This window comes from Sapajus apella, unplaced genomic scaffold, assembly GCF_009761245.1.
Source record: "Sapajus apella isolate SASKATOON/1434 unplaced genomic scaffold, GSC_monkey_1.0 scaffold25, whole genome shotgun sequence".
Classification (NCBI taxonomy): Eukaryota; Metazoa; Chordata; class Mammalia; order Primates; family Cebidae; genus Sapajus; species Sapajus apella.
The window spans coordinates 22287216-22306971 of NW_022436965.1; the positions used below are offsets into that span (position 1 = coordinate 22287216).

The window sequence follows — 19756 nt, forward strand, 5'->3', positions numbered from 1 at the left end:
CTGTTTAGGCAGCTGGTAATCAGGGATGAGATCTTGCCCCAGGCTACAAGCCTCCCTGAGGAGACTGCAAGCAGAGCTTTCAGGCCCCACCACTGCTCCCCTGTGGTGGCTTCTGTGCTCTTCCTGTTTGCCATCCCCCAACCCCCCCATTCTGGCCTGGACAATTTACACTTGGTTGAAATTATTACAAAGTTCAGTTGGAAGTTTCCTTCTCCTTGTGGTCCTTCCCTAATACCCCTGGCTGCCCTCCCCAAGGACCCCTGTGAGAAAAAGTCAGAAATGGCTTCTCTGGAGACTTGGAGTGCCTACAGGGCTCTTCCACTGCTTCTTCTACTTATATATATCTCTCAGCTCTCTAAATTCTTTTCAGCTCTAGGAAAGGTTAAATCCTCCTCATGTGATCTGGATTTTCAGGTTCCCCAGTAAGGATGTATGTTAGGAGGCAGACTTTCCTCTTCTCACACTTTGGGCACTTACAGTTTTTTTGGCTATCTCATGGAGTTTGTAGCAGCAAGCTGCTTCTTTCAAAGGATGTGTGAATTTTTTCAGTTTTCCTTATATGTTCCTATAGCAGTTCTTGGAGCAAGGGTTCATGATGTGGGTCTCCACATGCTGTTCTGTCCATCCAAGTGGGAGCTAAAAGCTAGTCCTGCCTCCTATCTGCCAATTTTTTTTCTATAACTCTAATCAACTCAATTTAATTCAATTCCAAATTATCTTGGATGTTAAAGCTACAGAGGTCTTTAGAGATCTCATTGTTTGGCGAAGATAATAGAGTTTTATGACAGCAGTTGTGTTGGCTCATTTCCATTCTAGCACCAAGTACTTTTTATGACCAAAAGATGCATTTTCAAAGAAGCATTACTGGAGAGTGGGGGTGGATTAAGGGTAAAGTTCATGAGATATTATCTTTGCATGTTAAAACTAGAGAGATCTTTGGAATCTTATTGCTTGGTGAAGATTGTAAAGACTTAAACACCTAGTGGGGGTGGCAATGAGCTCTATAAAGGTACAGATTAGGTGGATTAGGTGGTCTTATTTATCTCTAGCAGACGGAAGATGATCATTCAGGGTTTGATGACTTGGTGAGTGTATGGCACAGACAGATGGGTAGATGGATGAACAGCTGGATGTCTGAATGAATGGATGGACTACGGTAAGGCTGGGCAAGGTGTCCACATACAACCTAGGGGATCAAACCTGATGATTTCCAAGGCCGTGTATTCTCTGTCCCCTTCCTCCTCTTCAGCCTCAGCTTGCACTGCGTTCTCTCTGGCTCACTCGTTTCCAGTACACTGGTCTTCTTTTGGCTGTCATTCTCACCAAGTTCTCCTCTGCCCAGGGACTTTGCAGAAGTTCATTTCTGCAGCCTGCTGCTTAGTTCTCTCCTTCTTCCCCCATCTTTCAGATTCTAGTTCAATCATCCCTTCTTTAGGGAAGTCTTCCTTGATCTTGCACCATACATCTGTTTTTATGGCACTTCTATCAGATGAAATTTTATACTTATTTATGAAATCATTTGATAAATATCTGTCCCCTATACTAGATCATACCCTCTATGAGGGCAAGGACCATGACTGGGTATTTTCTTGACCATTGTGTTCCTAGCACCTAGGAGAATGTCTGGTACACAGTAAATGTTTAACAGCTATTTTCTGACCTACTGACTGAATTTGTCCTCAATAGTACTATACTTAAGGGAATGTAGCAGTTATAACACTTAGCAATGAGATTTATCAAGTGTTTGCTGAATGCTCATCATTTTACTTGAACACCAGTAGCAAGCCTCAAAGCAAAAGCAGGATCTTGGCTGTGTCCCCTCCATGCCTATTCTCTGCCCTTCAGAGGCCAAGATATATACAATATCTGAGGCCTATGTTAGCAATTAGCCATTTTTTCTTCTGTAAGAGGAATGGACACTCCAGATCTGTGATACTCCTTGCATAGAGAGGTGGGGTCTATATCCACTGCTCTAGAATCTAGGTGGTCTCTGTGACTGCTCTGACCAATAGAATGTAGTACAAGTGATAATTACAGTACAAGTGATAATTGGCCCATTTTGAGCCCACATCTTGAGGGAAGCCTTCCTTCTCTGGGTCTTGACACTCTCTCTGGGACCCCCTGAGCTGCCATATAAGAAGTCTGACTACCCCCAGAACACCAAGCTAGAAAGGCCACTGGTCGACAGTCCCTGCTGAGCTCCCCACCAACAGCCAACAATGTGAATGATCCTCTTAGAAATGGACCTTGCAGCCCATCAGGCCACTCCAGCTGATGCCATATGAAACAGATAAACTGCCCAGTCAAATCCTGTCCAAATTCCTGACCCACAAAAAGGGAAGCAAAATAAAATTATTGTCTTTAGTCACTAAGTTTTGGGGTAATTTGTTAAACACTAATAGATAACAGGAACAGTGCTATTCCAAGGGCTAAAAAGCAAGTCTTAAGCAAATGCTTAGGCACTCTTCTTCTTAATAGTGATACACAACCTAACAAATATCAGTGACTGAGCTAAATATGTTGGGGATGGGAAGTAACAACAAAATAATGCCAACATGGTAGAGCAAACCCTGCCTCTATACCAGACCTGGTGGACATTCTGAGCACAGGGGTTCAGGACAGCTAGTTTTCATATATCAATATTTCACAAAACTAGAATCAAAGCCCCAGATTTTATGTAAAGGTGAGCCATATTTTCCATTTCAACAATATTTATTAAGGGAGTTTGATTATTTTATTTTTCAATAATGAATACTATTTATACTCCTATTAACAAAACATTAATCGTTTTATTTATTAAGGGTCAGTATTATGTAAAATGAAGTTTGAGGCAAAACCAAACCAAACAGACCCATGCGGAGAATGACTGTATTACTCTAGGGATTACAAGGGCCTCCTCCTTGCACAGCACCACATTTCTACCACTTGGGGAGTTTTCTTTGTTCCTTTGTGGGCCCCAGGGTTCTGCAACCCAAAGAAGCTTTCTCACATCTGTAATCAGTATTCCAAGTAACTGACACAGACTGAAAATAGACACAGGAGGCACCCTCACCTGTCAGGTGTGCAGAAAGGCCTTGCAAAGAACTCAGCAGGTGGGATTGCCAACATCCTCACCTGGGATTATCGTCCAGGAGCCCTCGATCCTGCCATTTTCCCTAAACAACGTTGACTTTAAATTGTGAGGATTTGGTTTTAAGTAGCAAATACTGAGAACCAAGCATCTGTCCTAAATAGACCTACACGCTGAGGCTGCGGGTTTGATAGGGAGAATTTGAAAAGGGTGAAACATCTTTCCTTCTTATGGGTGGTAGAGATTGCAGTTCAGCTAATGAGTCAGCAAACCTGAGAAATCAGACGTGATGAGCCTACCCGGTACATTCCTGAGAAGTTGGCAGCTTTGTAATTGAGAAAAGAGGGGGGATTAGGAACAGATTTCCTCCCAGTCCCACAATGTTTCTGTCTTTGGCTGCTGATGCTAAAATGTGAGCAACATGAAACCCTGCTCAGTATGACCCAGTGTGGAATGGAGGATTAAGATTACAAATGCTTTTACCAGTCAGCCGCCATGAGGGGAGATGTAAACCTTATAGTCATAAAACTGTTTGCCACAGACACGGTTTATTAAGTCTAATAAAGAAAGGTGTGGGCGCAAGACCTAAAACGGATGCTTGTTTTCCACAGAGAAGAAGGATTACAGAATAGAAAAGAGGAAGGAGGGAGAGCCCTGAACAACTGGCCTTGTTTCTATTTGCAAGGTCAGTGAGATGGCGGCTCTAGAGGTTTTGATTTATGACGATGTCTGTGTCCCCGCCGGCTTACCTGAGATGGAGTGAGATGACACTCACACCCTGATTAGCAAGCAGTGAGGGCTGGCTGTTCAAGAAAGACAGGCGGGGAAAAAGAGGATCTAGGATCAATACATACCTCATCATAGGATCAGGAAGCAGCTGCTAAAAAGCCTTGAGGCTCAACTGAAAGAGGAACAATAAAGGGGAGTTTGATGGACTTCCTAGCCAAGAGCAGGAGAGCTGTGCAGCTTGCTTCAGACCTGCATTTTTCAAAATTGCAGACTGACCAATCCATGTATAATAAAATCAATTCAACCGGTTGTGCTCAGCATCTGGGACAGAAGGAAAAAAAGGAAGAAGAAAGAAAGAGAACAGAGGGAATGAAGGAGGGAGGGAGGAAGGAAGGAAGGAAGGAAGGAAGGAAGGAAGGAAGGATGGAAGGAAGGAAGGAAGGAAGGGAGGGAAAGGAAAGGAGGGAAGGAAAGAGAAGAGGAAGAAAGGGAGGGAGGGAGGGGTGGGAAAGAAAGGGAATAGTGCCACCCATTTTAAGGGTAAGTGTAGTTTTGTGAACTTTTTAAAATTTATATATACACGTATATATCTCTGAGTTGAGATGTAAATGGTATTGTCACACTGCAGATTGCCATCAGCAAAGTTTAAAACCCATTGCTTTAAACCAGTTGCCTGCTGTCCAGACATGGAATGGAGTTGAATTGTGGTCCTTCGGCCCAGACTTCCCTATAGTTGATCACTTCCTATCAAGGAGTCCCTTGGAAGTAAAACAGCGGTAGAGCTCCAGGAGGAAGTGTCTTTCTTGATTTGGCTTTTGCAAAAAAGGGACAAGGTTTCTGAGCGCTAAGTGTTCAACCACTTCAGAGAAAATGACCACACACAGGCAAAATTCAGTCTCTAAGGAAGAAGAGAAGTCAGTAAACTAAAGAAAATCGATTTTTAGCAAGGTGCTTCCAGCGGGCTTAGTGAAACAGCCAAGGTGGAGAAATTTTCACTGAAAAAGAAATGTAAAGGAGAAAGGGTGGACAGGAGGAGCCATTTCCCAAGGAAACATAATGAAAACACAGTGAAATTAAACTTCATGCCCCTGTCTCCTACCCACCACCACTGCTAGAACACAGATGCTTGCTCACCACAGGAAGGGAAAGGAGAGCACAGGTAAGGAAGTTCAGCTGAAGGTCAAGGGAAACAGTGCCACCATGAGAGGAAGCCTGATCAAGCCTTACCAAGCAGTTTTAAACAACTGCAAAGTCTTGAAAAGTTCAGATCTAAAAGCCAACAAGAAACGGATTTTGACTTGGAAAGATGTAAAGGAAAGCAGAGAAGCATTCTTCAAATAGGGAAAAAGAGAATGATAAAAATGTTTTTGCTCCTTTAGTTGGAAGGGAAGAGACAACTGATGATAACAGCTAAGAAGAAGGAGATGGCGTGGAGGTTGGTTTGCATTACAAGCACACTTATTTCTTAGGCTGTATTTATTTAGGTGACTGATGGAGACCATAGGTAAGGAAGAAGCCCCCACCAAGTTGCCCCACTGACAGGGGTTTTTAAGTTTTAGTATCAACTCATGAATCACCTAGAGAAATTTCCTCGCTGGAGGATGGATGAATCTCTAACAGCACGTTTTCTTCCAGAAAGTGACTCTTAGTGGCTAGGTTTGAATTTGAGGTGTTTAAAGTTAGTGCCTAACTCAGGCAAAAATGAAGATTTGACACCCCTACCCATTGTCTACACCCCTTTCTCAGGCTCTTAATTCACGCTAGGATGAGATTTATGGATGAGATTTGCAGATGAGACTTGAAATGTTGGGACTCCCTTCCAGGACAGCAAGCAGGCTACATCCCTGCCAATTTTAACTGGCTGCTAGTGGCTATTTGTTTGGAGCATTGGGTGAAGCTTTGCAAGGCTCCGTTCTAGTTACACAGGAAAGAGTACAGTCATGTCTGCTAGGGTCTGGATCTAGGGCTGTCGTGAGTTGAATGGTGGCCCTCCAAAATGGTATGTCTTCCAAAACCTGGGAATGTAATCTTTTTTGGAAAAAGGATTATTGCAGGAGTAATAAGTTAAAGCTTTTGAGATGGGATCACCCTAAATTAGGATGGACTCTAAAGCCAATGACAAGTGTCCTTATAAGAGAAGACAGACCAGAAGGCCTTTTGAAGGAGGGGCAGAGATTGGAATTATGCTGCCACAATGCAAGAAATGCCCGTAGCCAACAGAAATGAGGAGAGACGAGGAAACAGTGTTCCATAGAGTCTTTGGAGGCTGTGTGGCTCTGTCACTACCTTGATTTCAGACCTCTGGGTTCCAAAATGTGAGACAATAAATTTCTGTTGTGTTTAAGCTGCCTAATTTGCAATAATTTGCTGTGGCAGCCCTAGGAAACCAGTACAAGAACTAAGAGTCCGGTGGTGAGATATTTGCTGACTTGGTGCATGATTTAACTTAAAGACTTAAAATGTTACTTAAAGACTCAAACCTTTACCTGAAGTCATAAAACCGGAAGGATGGAATTTCAGGCACTTATTAGGTGCAAGGAGGACTGTTCAGGACAGGAACAAATATCAGGAAGTATCTCTGCTTCTTAGAATACAGGATTTGCTTATGGCAGAATTAGAGAAGCGTGATGTCTTAACCAGTGTGTGTGTGTGACTCTGGCTAAATAAAAACTTTTTGACATAATGAGTTACCAAAAAAATTTTGTCAGATATCTTTCCCTGAAAAGAAAAGGGAAGAGAACCGTCATTTATCAAATACCTAATATACCTTTGTATATATTATATTATTTATTCTCTACTACTGGGTAAAACTGGTATTCCAATTGTTGTGATTAAGTAATTTAAGCAAGCTTTCAAGGGTTTATAAGTAGGAGGGCAGATCTGACCTCAATTTTAGTCTCAACTACACCACTTAATTTCTTTCCACAGTGCCATGCTCCCTCCTAAAAGAGGGTTTTATTTATTGTTTATGTTTTTAAAAACCCACTTTATTATTGACATACAAACTGCACAAATTTAAAATATACAAATTGGTAAGGTTTGACATATGTATACATCTGTGAAGCCATCACTGCCATCAAGGTCACATCATCCCTTGTGCCCCTTTTTAAGCCCCCCCCCCACCCCTCCCTGCCCTGTGCCCCCCAGGCAACCATTGAACTGCTTTCGGCCACTATAGAGATTCTAGAATTTTATGTAAATGGAATGATATAGTATGTACCCTTTTCTGTCTGACTTTTAAGCAGCATGATTATTTTGAGATTCAACCATGTCGTATGAATCAATAGCTCATTTCTTTTCATTGCTGTATAGTATTCCTATGTATAAATGTGACACAATATGTTTATCCATTCACTTGTCAATGGATACCAAGGTTGTTTTTAGTTTTTTGGCTATTACAAATTAACCTGCTCTAAACATTCATGTATAAGTCTTTGCATAGACATAGGCTTTCTTCTTCTTCTTCTTCTTTTGAGACAGACTATTACTCTGTTGCCCAGGCTGAAGTGCAGTGGTGTGATCTCGGTTCACTGCAACCTCCACATCTCTGGTTCAAGCGATTATTTTGCCTCAGCCTAAGTGGCTGGGCTTACAGGCGCCCACCACCACACCCAGCTAATTTTTGTAATTTTGATTGAGATAGGGTTTTGCTATGTTGGACTGGCTGGTCTCCAATTCCTGACCTCAGGCAATGCACCAGCCTCAGCCTCCCAAAGTTTTGGGATTACAGACAGGAGCCACCGTGCCCGGGGGTCATAGGCTTTCATTTCTCTTGAGTAAATACCTAGGAGTAGAATGACTAGATCATGTAGATATAGGTGTGTTGTTTAACTTTATAAGAAACTGTAAAATGGTTGGACTATTTTACATTCCCTCCAGCAGTATAAGATTGTCCCAAGTACTCCACATTTTCCACTAACATTTGGTATGGTCAGTCCTTTTAATTTCAGATATTCTAATAGGTATGTAATGGAACTCTCTGTGATTTTAATTTGTGTTTCCCTAATGATTAAGGATTTTGAGCACCTCTTCATGTGCTTATTTGCCATCCACATATCTTTTTTGGTGAATATGTATTCAAATCATTTGTCTGCTGTTTAACTAAGTTGTTTCCTTATTAGTAGGTTGTGGGAGTTTTAAAACAATATATTCCAGATACAAGTTCCTTATTAGATACGTAATTTGCAGGTATTTTCTCCAAGTCTGTGGGTTGTCTTTTCATTTTTAAAAAGTGCTGCAGTCTCATTCATCCGAACTGGTTTAGGCGTGGCTCTGTGTAATAAAGTGGGATTGTTTAGATGATACCTCCAAAGCCTGTGCAATTGTAATCATTTAGACTTCTTATTTTATGATGACATTGTGGGAAGAGACAGCCTATGAAGTGTCACCACATGTTTGCCTTCCTTGAAAATTTCTGGAAAGGGCTACACGATTTGGGATAAGTTTCTAGAAATCAATTGCTGAGTAGTATACACAAACCGAGAAGGGCATCAAAACCAATAGGATTCAGCAGCAGTCACTGCAAATCCAGAGAACATTTGCTCTGGATATGGGGCCATGCTTTAAGGAAGTTCAGCCCATTCCACAGGAAAGTGGGTCTTTCAGGCTAAGCTGGTTTTTGCCTAGGAAGGGAGAATGGCTGCTGGAAGGGCTGAAGATTGAATGCCTTTGCTTCAATGCTTTTGTCTTGTGGTAGGCTAAGGTGGTATAAAATTGTGAAACCAGCAGTTAGTCTTCCCTGCCTCCTATTTCTCTTTTCAGTGACTCCTCTCATCCCTGCCCCTTTGTGTCATATTTATTATTCGCCTTCCTCAATCAATAAGCTGAGAAGCTCAATCATACCAAAATGATAGGCAGTTAATAAAATACATATTCCCTAAGGCAATGCTGTGGTTTGTCCTTACCAAAATGCATATTGAGGCTTGGTCTCCAGTGCGGTGGTACTGGAAGGCAGTGCCTTTAAGAGGTGATTAAGTTGTTAAGAGAGATGAATGCTTTTCTCAAGGGAGTGAGTTCTGGCTCTTGGGGGACTATTTTAACTACCATGAGAGGGGGTTGTTATAAAGTGAGGCTGCCTCTTGCATTTGGTCTCTTTTGCACATGCATGCTCTCCTCTCTCACATGCACTCATGCCATGTGATGCCATCTGCCATGTGATGCCATCTGCCATGTTATGAGCTAGCACGAGGCCCTTGCCAGATGTGGCCACTTAATCTTGGACTTTCCAGCCTCCAGAAATATGAGCCAGATAAACCTCTATTCTTTGTACATTACCCAGTCTGAGGTATTCTGTTATAGCACCAGAAAAGAGACCAAGAAAGGAAGCTTTAAAAATAAATATATAAGCCGGGTGCGGTGGCTCAAGCCTGTAATCCAGCACTTTGGGAGGCCGAGGCGGGTGGATCACGAGGTCAAGAGATTGAGATCCTGGTCAACATGGTGAAACCCCGTCTCTAATAAAAATACAAAACATTAGCTGGGCATGGTGGTGCATGCCTGTAATCCCAGCTACTCAGGAGGTTGAGGCAGGAGAATTGCCTGAGCCCAGGAGGCGGAGGTTGCGGTGAGCCGAGATCGCGCCATTGCACTCCAGCCTGGGTAACAAGAGTGAAACTCTATCTCAAAAAAAAAAAAATTAAATTAAAAATAAATAAATAAATGTATATATATGCCAGACTTTATTTATCTAGCCTACTGCTAATTGGACAGTTCACCATGTTGTTTGTACATTCTATATTCTTAATGATTGTTAGTTGCTAAACATTATAATATTGATCTTCTGGTATACATATGTACTTGTTTTTGTTAAGTATTTATGAAGAGTGAGCCTGCTGGGTCAGAGAACAACCATATGTTTAGCTTTAGTAGATACTGCAAAATGGTTCCAAATGGTTGTACTAATTTACACTCGCACCAGCAATGAATGGGAGTTTTGACTGCTTCACATCTACATTAATATTTGCTATCTTTGCTCTTTAGTTTTAGATATTGTGGTGAGTATGTAGTAGTATTGAATTATGGTTTTAATTTAAATTTCTATTTTTTAATTTTTAAATTGATTTCTACCTTTGTTCTTCTATGTTCAGATAACATGTTCTATATTATTTCAATCACTAAAAATTTGTTGCTATATGTATGGCCCAGTATATGATCTATTTTGGTATTGCTCCATGTGTACATGATAAGAATGTGTATCCTGTAGCTGTTGGGTACATGTTCTATAAATGCTAATTAAGTTAATTTGTTTTGTCCAAATATTCTTGATATTTTTTTGATATTCTTATAAAAAATCATTCTTTGATTTTTTTTTATTCTATCAGTTGTTAAGATAGTTTTTTTTTAAAATATATATATATATACAATTGCAGGAGATTGTGGCTTTTAATTTTTCATTCAGTTCTGTCAATTTTTTGCCTTATATATTTTGAGGCTGTGTTATTAGACATAGAAATTGAAAATTATTATATCTTTCTGGTGAACTGAAACTTTGATCATTATGAAATGTCTCTTTTTGTCTCTTTGTATCTAGTAATGATTACTTTAAAATCTGCTTCACTGACTTGCTTTGGCTTACTTTACAATATCACCTTGATACTTCTCTGATGGAGTGATGAAGTGTATGTTGCCTCCTCTTGAAACTTCGTGGACATTTGTGACAGCAGAGTACAGCAGAAGCAGTGCTATGTAACTTCTGAGGCTAGCTCTTGAAAATTAATACACATCTATGTTATTCTCTTGGATGCAACTCTTGGAGTTTAGCTACCATGCTTACAGAAAGCCCAAAATAGCCCACATGGAGGGACCATCTAGGTATTCTGGCCAAAAGCCCAGGTAAATTTCAACATAAACTGCCAAACGTGAAGATGCCTCTATGAGTCACCCTCAGCCTTAAGTCATCCCCAGTCTTCAAATTTTTTCTAGCTGAGGCCTTGGACATCCTAGAGCAAAGACAAGCTAACCCCACTGTGCCTCATCCAGGCTCCTGATTATGAACATAATAAAATGGTATTTTATGCCACCAAAATGTGAAGTTATGAGCAGTAGTAACTGGAACAGTGTAGTATAAGTTTTTTATTCTTGGTTAACTTTGTGTATCCATATCCTTATTTTATTTCATTTTTTGAGACAGGGCGCCACTTTGTCACCCAGGCTGGAGTGCAGTGGCATGATCCTAGCTCATTGCAGACTTGAATTCCTGGGCTCAAGCAATCCTCTTGCCTCAGCTTCCTGAGTAGCTGAGACAACAGGCATGTGCAACCATGCCTGGCTAATTTTTAAAAAAAATGTTTGTAGAGACAGGGCCTCAGTATTTTGCCTGGTCTGGTCTCAAACTCCTGGCTTCAAGCAGTCCTCCTACCTCAGCCTCCCAAAGTGCTGGAATTACAGGCATGAGCTACCCATGACAAACCTATATCCTTATTTTTAATGTATGTCTCTTGTAAATGGTATGTAGCCTTTTTTTTTTTTTTTTTTCTGAGTCGGAGTTTCGCTCTTGTTACCCAGGCTGGAGTGCAATGGCGCCATCTCGGCTCACCGCAACCTCTGCCTCCTGGGTTCAGGCAATTCTCCTGCCTCAGCCTCCTGAGTAGCTGGGATTACAGGCACATGCCACCACATCCAGCTAATTTTTTGTATTTTTATTAGAGACGGGGTTTCACCATGTTGACCAGGATGGTCTCGATCTCTTGACCTCGTGATCCACCTGCCTCGGCCTCCCAAAGTGCTGGGATTACAGGCTTGAGCCACCGCGCCCGGCCGGTATGTAGCCTTTTTAATTGAGTCTGACAATCATTATCTTTTAATGGAATATTTAGTCTATTTACATTTAATGTAGTTATTTATATATTGAAGTTTAAATCTACCATACTACTATTTTCTTATTTATTATTCTTATTCTTCCTTTTTTTTAACCTATGATTTCTTGGGGAAAAAGTTGTTCTTTTTCTGTATTCTTTTTCTCTACTTTCTTTTGTGTTGAGTATATTTTATGATTTTATCCTCCCTTCATTAGCTTGTTAGCTATACATTCTATTGCAAAACTTCCTAATAATTGCACTACAAATTATAACATGCATCCTGGACCGCCAACCCAAATTTACAGTTTCAGATAACCTCCCAAGATAACTATCATTAAACTAAGAAAAGAAGGCAAATAAATGAATCAGGATTGATATAATTTATGATTATATCAATAAATCTGATTTATATATAAATCAGATATAATTTAAGATTATATCTAGGATATAACTTTGAGTCTGGTTAGTAACACATGGAGTTGTCTAATCTACGTAGATCATAAACCTATTGAGTTTTTGAAAGGGTTGTATTTTCAAAGAAACCAGGAACTTTCAAAAGCTTTTGGGCGGCATAAGCCTTAATACAGCCCCTGAGCCACCAAATTTTCATAAGTAGGACAGTCTGCAAAAGCTATACAGCTTTCAAAGAAGACATGTCTTCAGCCTCACTCCAGATGTTGCCATGAAGGTAATGGACAAGCAAGACAGCTCAGAAGGCAGAGCTAGAGGTCAAAAAGAACAACAGACAGGGGTGTTCCTCTCAGAAAGACAAATCAAGGTCAAATCTAGGAGGTTTCCTCACATCCTGGATCAACATGCTCATTAATTATATGACTGCAGTATTTCCTCTTCTTCCTTTTATGAAATGGTAGCTGTGTTTTGCATTTATCTTGATCAGACCATAACGTGTTGCATTCAGGCCTGAGGAAGAGAATGCACACCCATTGGAGAACCTAGCCTGGAGCTATGGATGCAGCAGTTGGTAAGTGGGATTTTGGGTTTTCTCACTTGGGAGGCAGTAAACATGTTCTATGGGTTGGAAAAAAAGGTAACATGGATTGACTGAGAGGAGGAGCACATTGTGGCTGAGACTGCTGTTGTAAATACACTAATTTCCTCTTTTTTGGGGGCTCATGGACCTTATTTCCCATCCTTCCTTGCGAGAAAGCCTGACCTTGCTGAGTTCTAGGCAATGGAATATGAGTGAAAATGAAGTGGTCACTTTCATGTCTGGACCATAAAACTTCCTGGGAAATTCTCCATATGCTCGTCTCCATTTTATCTTGATACTGATGGCATAGTGACTTTAGAAGCCATGCTTTAAAGCGGTGAACCCACAAGATAGAAGGAATCTTAGTTCCTGAATCACTGTTCAGGTACCTGTTTTGGAACTTATCTGAGCAAAAAAGAAATGTCCTTTAGGTATAATAGCTAACATTACCCTTAGCAATACACAAAACTGTCACCTATCTCAACCACACACAAAGCAACCTCTACCTTATTCAGGGGTGTACAAGAGAGGAGGAACATATTTTAAATCTCTCAATCCTGAGAGTTTTCCTAAGTGGGACCATAATGTTGAATTTTCTTTCTTTTTTTCTTTTTTTTTTTTTTTTATTTGAGATGGAGTCTGGCTTTGTCGCCAGGCTAGAGTGCAGTGGCTCCACCTGCAAGGTTGCTCCATTGCAACCTCCACCTTCCAGGTTCAAGCAATTCTCCTGCCTCAGCCTCCTGAGTAGCTGGGATTACAGGCACCTGCCACCACACCTAGCTAATTTTTGTATTTTTAGTAGAGATGGGGTTTCATCATGTTGGCCAGGCTGGTCTCGATCTTCTGAGCTCGTGATCCGCCCACCTCGGCCTCCCAATGTAATGCTGCATTTTGAAGAAGTGTCTACACTCCATTTGGGTGAAGTGTCCTGGCCCATGAGTGCCAAGCACCTGCTGTTGTTCCCATTTGAACCTCAGAAAGCAGGAGCCAGCAAGACCCCAAGAGAATGGAAGAAAAGTGAAGTCAAGCAGAATTATAAATTCTTAGAAAGGAAGTTATTTTCAGATATTTTAGTTGGGCCTTCCAACTAAAGGCTCAAACATTTAAGTTATCCTTCACATCAATTTGGTGACAGGGATATGATTAGAAGTCAGGTCTCCTGCTATCATTTATGGCAGAAGACAATGGACAGGTATGCACAGTATTGTTTTAGCAAGCAATTAAGCATGACATTTTTTCACCGTCTCATGATTTGTCTTAAAATGTAACACATATATTTTTTTTAATTCTACACGAGAAAATAACCTTGACGATTTTAATGTAAAAGAATGTTTCCAATTACTTGTGGTAAAAAGAGGACTTTCAGGCCAGGCTCGGTGGCTCACGCCTGTAATCCCAGAACTTTGGAAGGCCAAGGCAGGTGGATCACAAGGTCAAGAGTTTGAGACCAGCCTGACCAACATGGTGAAACCCCGTCTCTACCAAAAATACAAAAATTAGCCCGTTGTGGTGGTATGTGCCTGTAATCCCAGCTACTTAGGAGGCTGAAGCAGGAGAATTGCTTTAACCTGGGAGGCAGAGGTTGCAGTGAGCCGAGACAGCGCCATTGCACTCCAGCCTAGGTGGCACACTGACACTCCTTTCAAAAAAAACACAAAACAAAACCAAAAAAAGGGACTCTCCAGGAAGATGCATTATGCCCCTTGCCATCTTGTGACTTGCCCCAAGCATGCACATCTCCCAATGTAAACGACACAGCTTGATTATGGATATAAAATTATTTTAGTGCTAGGGAATGGTTGCATGGGCTTCTCCTCTCCTGATCCCTTCTCTTATAGTCTAAGGCCGGTCATCCCCATATCCAGCCCCTATCCTAGTGAATCAAGCAACTGCTAAGTTCCTACTCATCCTCTGAGACTTGGCTCCAGCATCATCTCCTCCAGCAAGCCACCTATGACCTTCCAAGTCCAGTTGTTCCCTTCCCTAGTGTCTAGTCCACCACATACTAGATCTTGGACATGTTAATACTTAGCACATACCTGCCACATTGCAATCAGTCTATTTGCATATTTACCACCTCCGGAAAGTAGGACACATATAAGTACTCAATAATATCTGTTGAATGAGTGAACCGAGGTGATGGCTGTAGGCTCCCTGGAACCAACGGCCCATCCTGCTCCCAACCCCTCCCAGCCGTGGCTGTAAGAGTGGGAGATGAGTGGTCACTTACTGGCTAGGGGACGGGCTCCGGAGGTAGTGGGCCTGCACTGCCCTCACGTTGGCTTCATCCTCCTCATTTGGGACTACTTGCTCCTCCTCTGGGTCCTCACTCGTCGCCATGACAACTTGCCAACCTCTGAAAGTTTGGCAAGAAAAAGGCCGTTAGGGAATTAGGTTCCAGGGGTTTTATGAGGGAAGGAGGGGCATCAGTGATGTCACCTCAGTAGAGCTAGGAGTAGGAAGGTCCTAGTGGGCAAAGGACCGGCAAGGAAAATCCAGTCATACCTGGCCCAGCCACTGTTACCGGAACACCAAGGAGTGCACCCTGCCATATTAAGAGCCCACCTTAAAGTGACAGTATTTAAGTGCCAGTGTGGCTCTTTCCACAGATGCCAGCAAGGGAACAGGCAGAGGAGCCAGCAGGTTACCTAAACTCAGCTCAAGAAGTTAAAGAACAATGGCTTTCCTGGACCAGCAAGATCTTTCAGTTGAAATGACAGGGTGTGCATACCCACCCCCCTCACCTATGCCCGTTTGCACCCCTTTGTCTCTGCTGGGGAAGGGCAGCTGGCCTTCAGTGGCTATAACCAAGGCCACAGGAGGCAGGGCCTTTGGCTCAGGCGTCATCCTGGGGCCTGTTAAGGGACATGAAATCTCCCAGCAGCTGGTCCCAGACATCATGGCTGGGCCCTGACACTCAGGGCAAAGCTGCTGCCCCTTGGATTGTAAGTCCCGGGCACACCAGGACTGAGGGGAGAAGCACACTCACCTCTACCCTGCCTGGACGTTCCACACCAAGGGCTGAGAGACCCAGATGAAATGACCGAAGCTCCGGCCAGTGAGACAGGAACCAACCACCTCCTCTCTTCGGGGCTTCTTCTCCTTGGGGCAGGACAGCTGTTAACATGAAACCTTAGCCACCCTCTAAATTTAGCCTCTGGCCCCATAGGCTGGCAGATCTCTGGGAGAAAGGAATGCAGGCTCCAGACCCAGACCCCAAAGCAGTCCTCACTTAACTCTTTCCCTCCTGGCTGATTCTCCAGACACTGACATTTAGCAGCAGAATTGGAAGACGTTCGTGCTTGGTAGATGGAGAATCTAAAGAACGGCTTTTCTCTGGGCTCTCTCTTGGTAGATGGAGACTCTAAAAGCACGGCTTTTCTCTGGCTCTTGCCTGGGGCTGCCTATTCAAAGTTCTCCCAGAAGAGAGTCTAAATCCAAGGATCTAGAAGAATAAATGAACTTACCCACAGCCCTACGTCAACTAGAGAGGCCTAAAACAAGTCCAGATATAAAGAATGGAAAGGGTCCTCAACAGACAGATATTGTGAGAGCACTGTGGTGCAATTAAACATTCTTTTTGTTTTTTTTTTTTAAGACAAGGAAGGTCTCACTCTGTCTCCCTGGTGAGGGTGCAGTGGTGCCATCAAAGCTCACTGCAGCCTCAACCTCTTAGGGTCAGGGGATCCTCCCACCTCAGACTCCCGAGTACCTGGGAGTACAGGCACATGCCACCACACCCAGATAATTTTTAAATTTTTTATAGAGATGGAGTCTCGTTATATTGCCCAAGCTGGTCTCAAACTTGGGCTAAAGCGACCCATCCACCTCAGCCTCTCAAAGTGCTGGGATGGAATGCAGTTGAGAGCCACTGTGCCCTGCCTACATTTCTTTTAATAGACATGTCTCTGGATGGTCGACTGGACAGTTGTGCTTGCCCTCCACGTTCCCTCCCTCTACTCACACCCCAAGGTGATGATGGAATGGCAACCCTGGGTGACATAAGAATTCCGTGAGCCTCATAAATGTCAAAGAAGCTACCTTACCCCACTATACCCTCTGCCACCACTATGATCAAAGCAGAGCCAAATAGCCCACACCTCTCATCCCACACGTGCTATAGCCACCCTTTCATCCATTTATCCAGCCGTCTATTTACCCACTTACAAATATTCATCGATTACCTACTATCCATGGCACCGTACTTGACGAAAGCTCGTAAGACACACAGCTTGAAGTTGTCTTTCTTCCTAGCTATGTGGAGCAATGCCTGGTATATAGTATCATTAGAAATGGCTGAATGAATGAGCTCACTGTTTATTAGGAGAAATGAGACACAGACCAAAAATAACTCCAGCATAAGGCAGAATGTAGTTAGTGTCCTAAAAGAGAGCCAGAGTGGTGTGTGAGTTCAAAGGCGGGAGAGAGCTCTCCTGACTGAAGCAATCAGGAAAGACTTCAGAGAAGCAGTGGTGATGCATGGCCTGGCTTCTAAAGGACAAGTAAGATTCTAAGAGCAGATATAGTAGGGGAAGGGAATTACCGCGGGGATGGCATTGACAGTGTTTTGGGAGTAGGAAAGTATGAGTTCTGGGTGTGTAAAGATGTCTAACTTGGTCAGAGCATAAGTTACATATTCTGGAAGGCAGACTGTGTTTGAGAACAAATGCTAGAATATCTTAAAAGCCAATTTGTGAGGTTCTGCAGAATCAGTGATAGGACCCGAGCAGACAAGTAATATCGTCAGGACTGTGTGTTAGGAAGACTAATTTGGCAAAGATATTATAAAGTGCTGGGGCTGAACAATTATTATCTATAATAAGAGAATTTAACAAGGTGCCTGAGTGAAATGTAATGAACAGAAAACAACAAATTTTGTATGACAACCAAACCGAACAGCCAAAAGGACTGATAAAAAATAATCCATGTAGGATATTATGAATTCATAACACAAAAAAGTGCTGGGGGGAATATTTGCAATGCTTATCACATCCAAAATTCCTTTCCCTATTATACAAAGAGCTGCTAGAAGTCAACAAGCTAAAGACCAACAACTCAATAGAAATATGGCCAAATGGCCAGACATGGTGGCTCATGCCTGTAATCCCAGCACTTTGGGAGGCCGAGGCAGGATTGCTTGAGCCCAGGTATTCAAGACCAGCCCGGTCAACATAGTGAGACTCTATCTCTATTTTTAAAAATTTACTTTAAAAAAGAAATATGGGCAAATGAGTTATCTAGTCTCAGAAAAGAAAAAAACATATATATGACGCACAACTATATAAAAAGATTTCCAATTTCAAGAACAATTTTTAAAAGTAAATTATATATACATGGGATATCACGTTCACTTAGATTGGCCAGGAGCAAAAAATTCGATAACTGTGTTATGAATATTTGGTAACTGTGTTAGTGAGCGTGTGGGGAAATAGGCATCCTTATGTGCTGTTAACAGCAGTGTAGGTTGTAAAATTCTCATGGTACTTTAGCAATATCTATAAAAATTACAAATGTGCACAACCTTTCACTGAGTCATTTCACAAATTTTACTTTTAAGAACTTATCTTACATGTATAATCACAACATGTGTGAAATATCATACGCATAATAGATATTGGTTGCCATCTTTTCATAATTGTGAAAGATTAGGAAAAACAATCTTAAAAGTAGTTTGGTTAAATAAATCATGTCACTCATAGACTGTGAAATATCATCCTCAGTTTTAAACAGACGATGCTGGTAGTGCTATACATACTGATACAGAAAACTTTCTAAGGCCTTTCATTAAATGAAAAATGAAAAAATCATTGCAGAACAGTGCATATGGTACACTATCATTTGTGCATATTCTATCAGGTATCTAGAATATCTATGGAAGAAACCAGCAACAGTGGCTGCTCCTGGAGAATGATGGTCCCACAGAATTGACCATTCTTTCGGTAGGGTGGCCATCATCCCAATTTGCTTGGGACTGAGGGGATTCCTTTAGGTTTGAAAACCAGGACAGTCCTAGGAAAACTGAGATGAGTTAGTCACACATCCCCAAGATGATCTTTCACTTACGAATTCGCTGCTCTCCCAATCCGAATAGAAACTCTGAGGGCAGAGGCTTCCTGTTTTCTTCATGACTGCGTCTCTAGTACACTGTGGGGTGGGGGTTATAGAAGAGGAGAGAAGTAGAGAAACAGATCACATTGTGTCTTGAAGTGTTTCAGCAAATATGGGCAACACCTTTCTTTTGCTAGCTTGGAACCCTACCTCTGAGAGCATTTCTCTTTTTATTATGTATTTGCTGTCAGTTATAGGAGAGGCCCACACCTTTGTGAGCAGTCTAGGACTTTGTACACCTGCAAGGTACGGAGAAGGCAGGGGAGGTGGCTGGTTTAAGAGGAACTGGAGGGACATAAAGAAGACTCCTCTTGGGACCTTTGGAGTAAGTGACGCAGGAGCCCAGCCCCGCAGTGAGCTCATCTACCAATCCAGCTGAGGAACGGAGCCTGTGAGCCAGGCTGAGCAGAGGTGGGTGGGAAGAGGGAAAACTGCAGGGATCTCCGGTTGGGCCAGGCCAGAGGCTGCTGTAGCTTTAACCAGACAACTCAGACCTGTCTGGTGGCTGCCAGTGACAGGCTAGGTTTAGGGCAGAGAAGAAGCAAGACCATGGTGGGGAAGATGTGGCCTGTGCTGTGGGTGCTGTGTGCAGGTGAGTGCCTCCTTTTCTGTCCAGTGCCTGGGAGTGGGTGAGACATGAGGACCTAGGGCTGAAAGAGAGGCTCTCCCAGAGCCTTCCCAGGAAGGGCCGCCAGCAACACAGCTGTGTTCCTGCTGGGCAGAATTACACATTCTCTTATTCAGGCAGCAGTTTCCAGGCCAGTGCCCAAAATCAGAATGGTTTTTATTTGCATGTTAGTAAATAACATTCTAGTCCACTGCTGAAATGAAGAATTATGAAGAATTCAAAGTACTCTCAAGACCGTATTTTCTTATCCCAAATTGGACAATAGGATTGGACACAGAATTTGACAATGGGGACAAAGTATTTGAAATCAGCGTTGTCCTAGAAAATCCGGGGTGTGTGGATCTAGATATGTTCACTATCTAGTATATTAACGTTTGTGTTAAAAACAGAGAAAAAGACAATGGGAAGAGTGTTAAAGTCTGTATCACATATAG

At 42.3% G+C, this 19756-nt stretch overlaps 2 protein-coding genes across 3 annotated transcripts in view; one reads left to right on the top strand and one right to left on the bottom strand.

Moving 5' to 3' along the window:
- The window catches only part of DUSP27 (dual specificity phosphatase 27, atypical), a 40920-nt gene extending 24131 nt beyond the window's left edge, over positions 1-16789 (bottom strand). The window contains exons 1-3 of one of the 2 annotated variants that reach the window (XM_032291511.1): positions 16771-16789; positions 15576-15688; positions 14817-14942 (exon numbers count right to left, since the gene is read on the bottom strand). In XM_032291511.1, coding sequence (XP_032147402.1) covers positions 14817-14926 — 110 coding nt within the window. In that variant the 5' untranslated portion in view covers positions 14927-14942; positions 15576-15688; positions 16771-16789. Of the gene's footprint in view, positions 1-14816; positions 14951-15575; positions 15689-16770 lie in introns of both variants that reach the window. The other variant, XM_032291512.1, reaches the window with a different exon arrangement.
- Positions 16790-18639: 1850 nt separating this feature from the next.
- GPA33 (glycoprotein A33) overlaps positions 18640-19756 on the top strand; it is a 38161-nt gene continuing 37044 nt past the window's right edge. Inside the window, exon 1 of the mRNA XM_032291513.1 lies at positions 18640-19286. Within this exon, the coding sequence (XP_032147404.1) occupies positions 19244-19286 (43 nt within the window). The 5' untranslated portion in view covers positions 18640-19243. The remainder of the gene's footprint in view (positions 19287-19756) is intronic.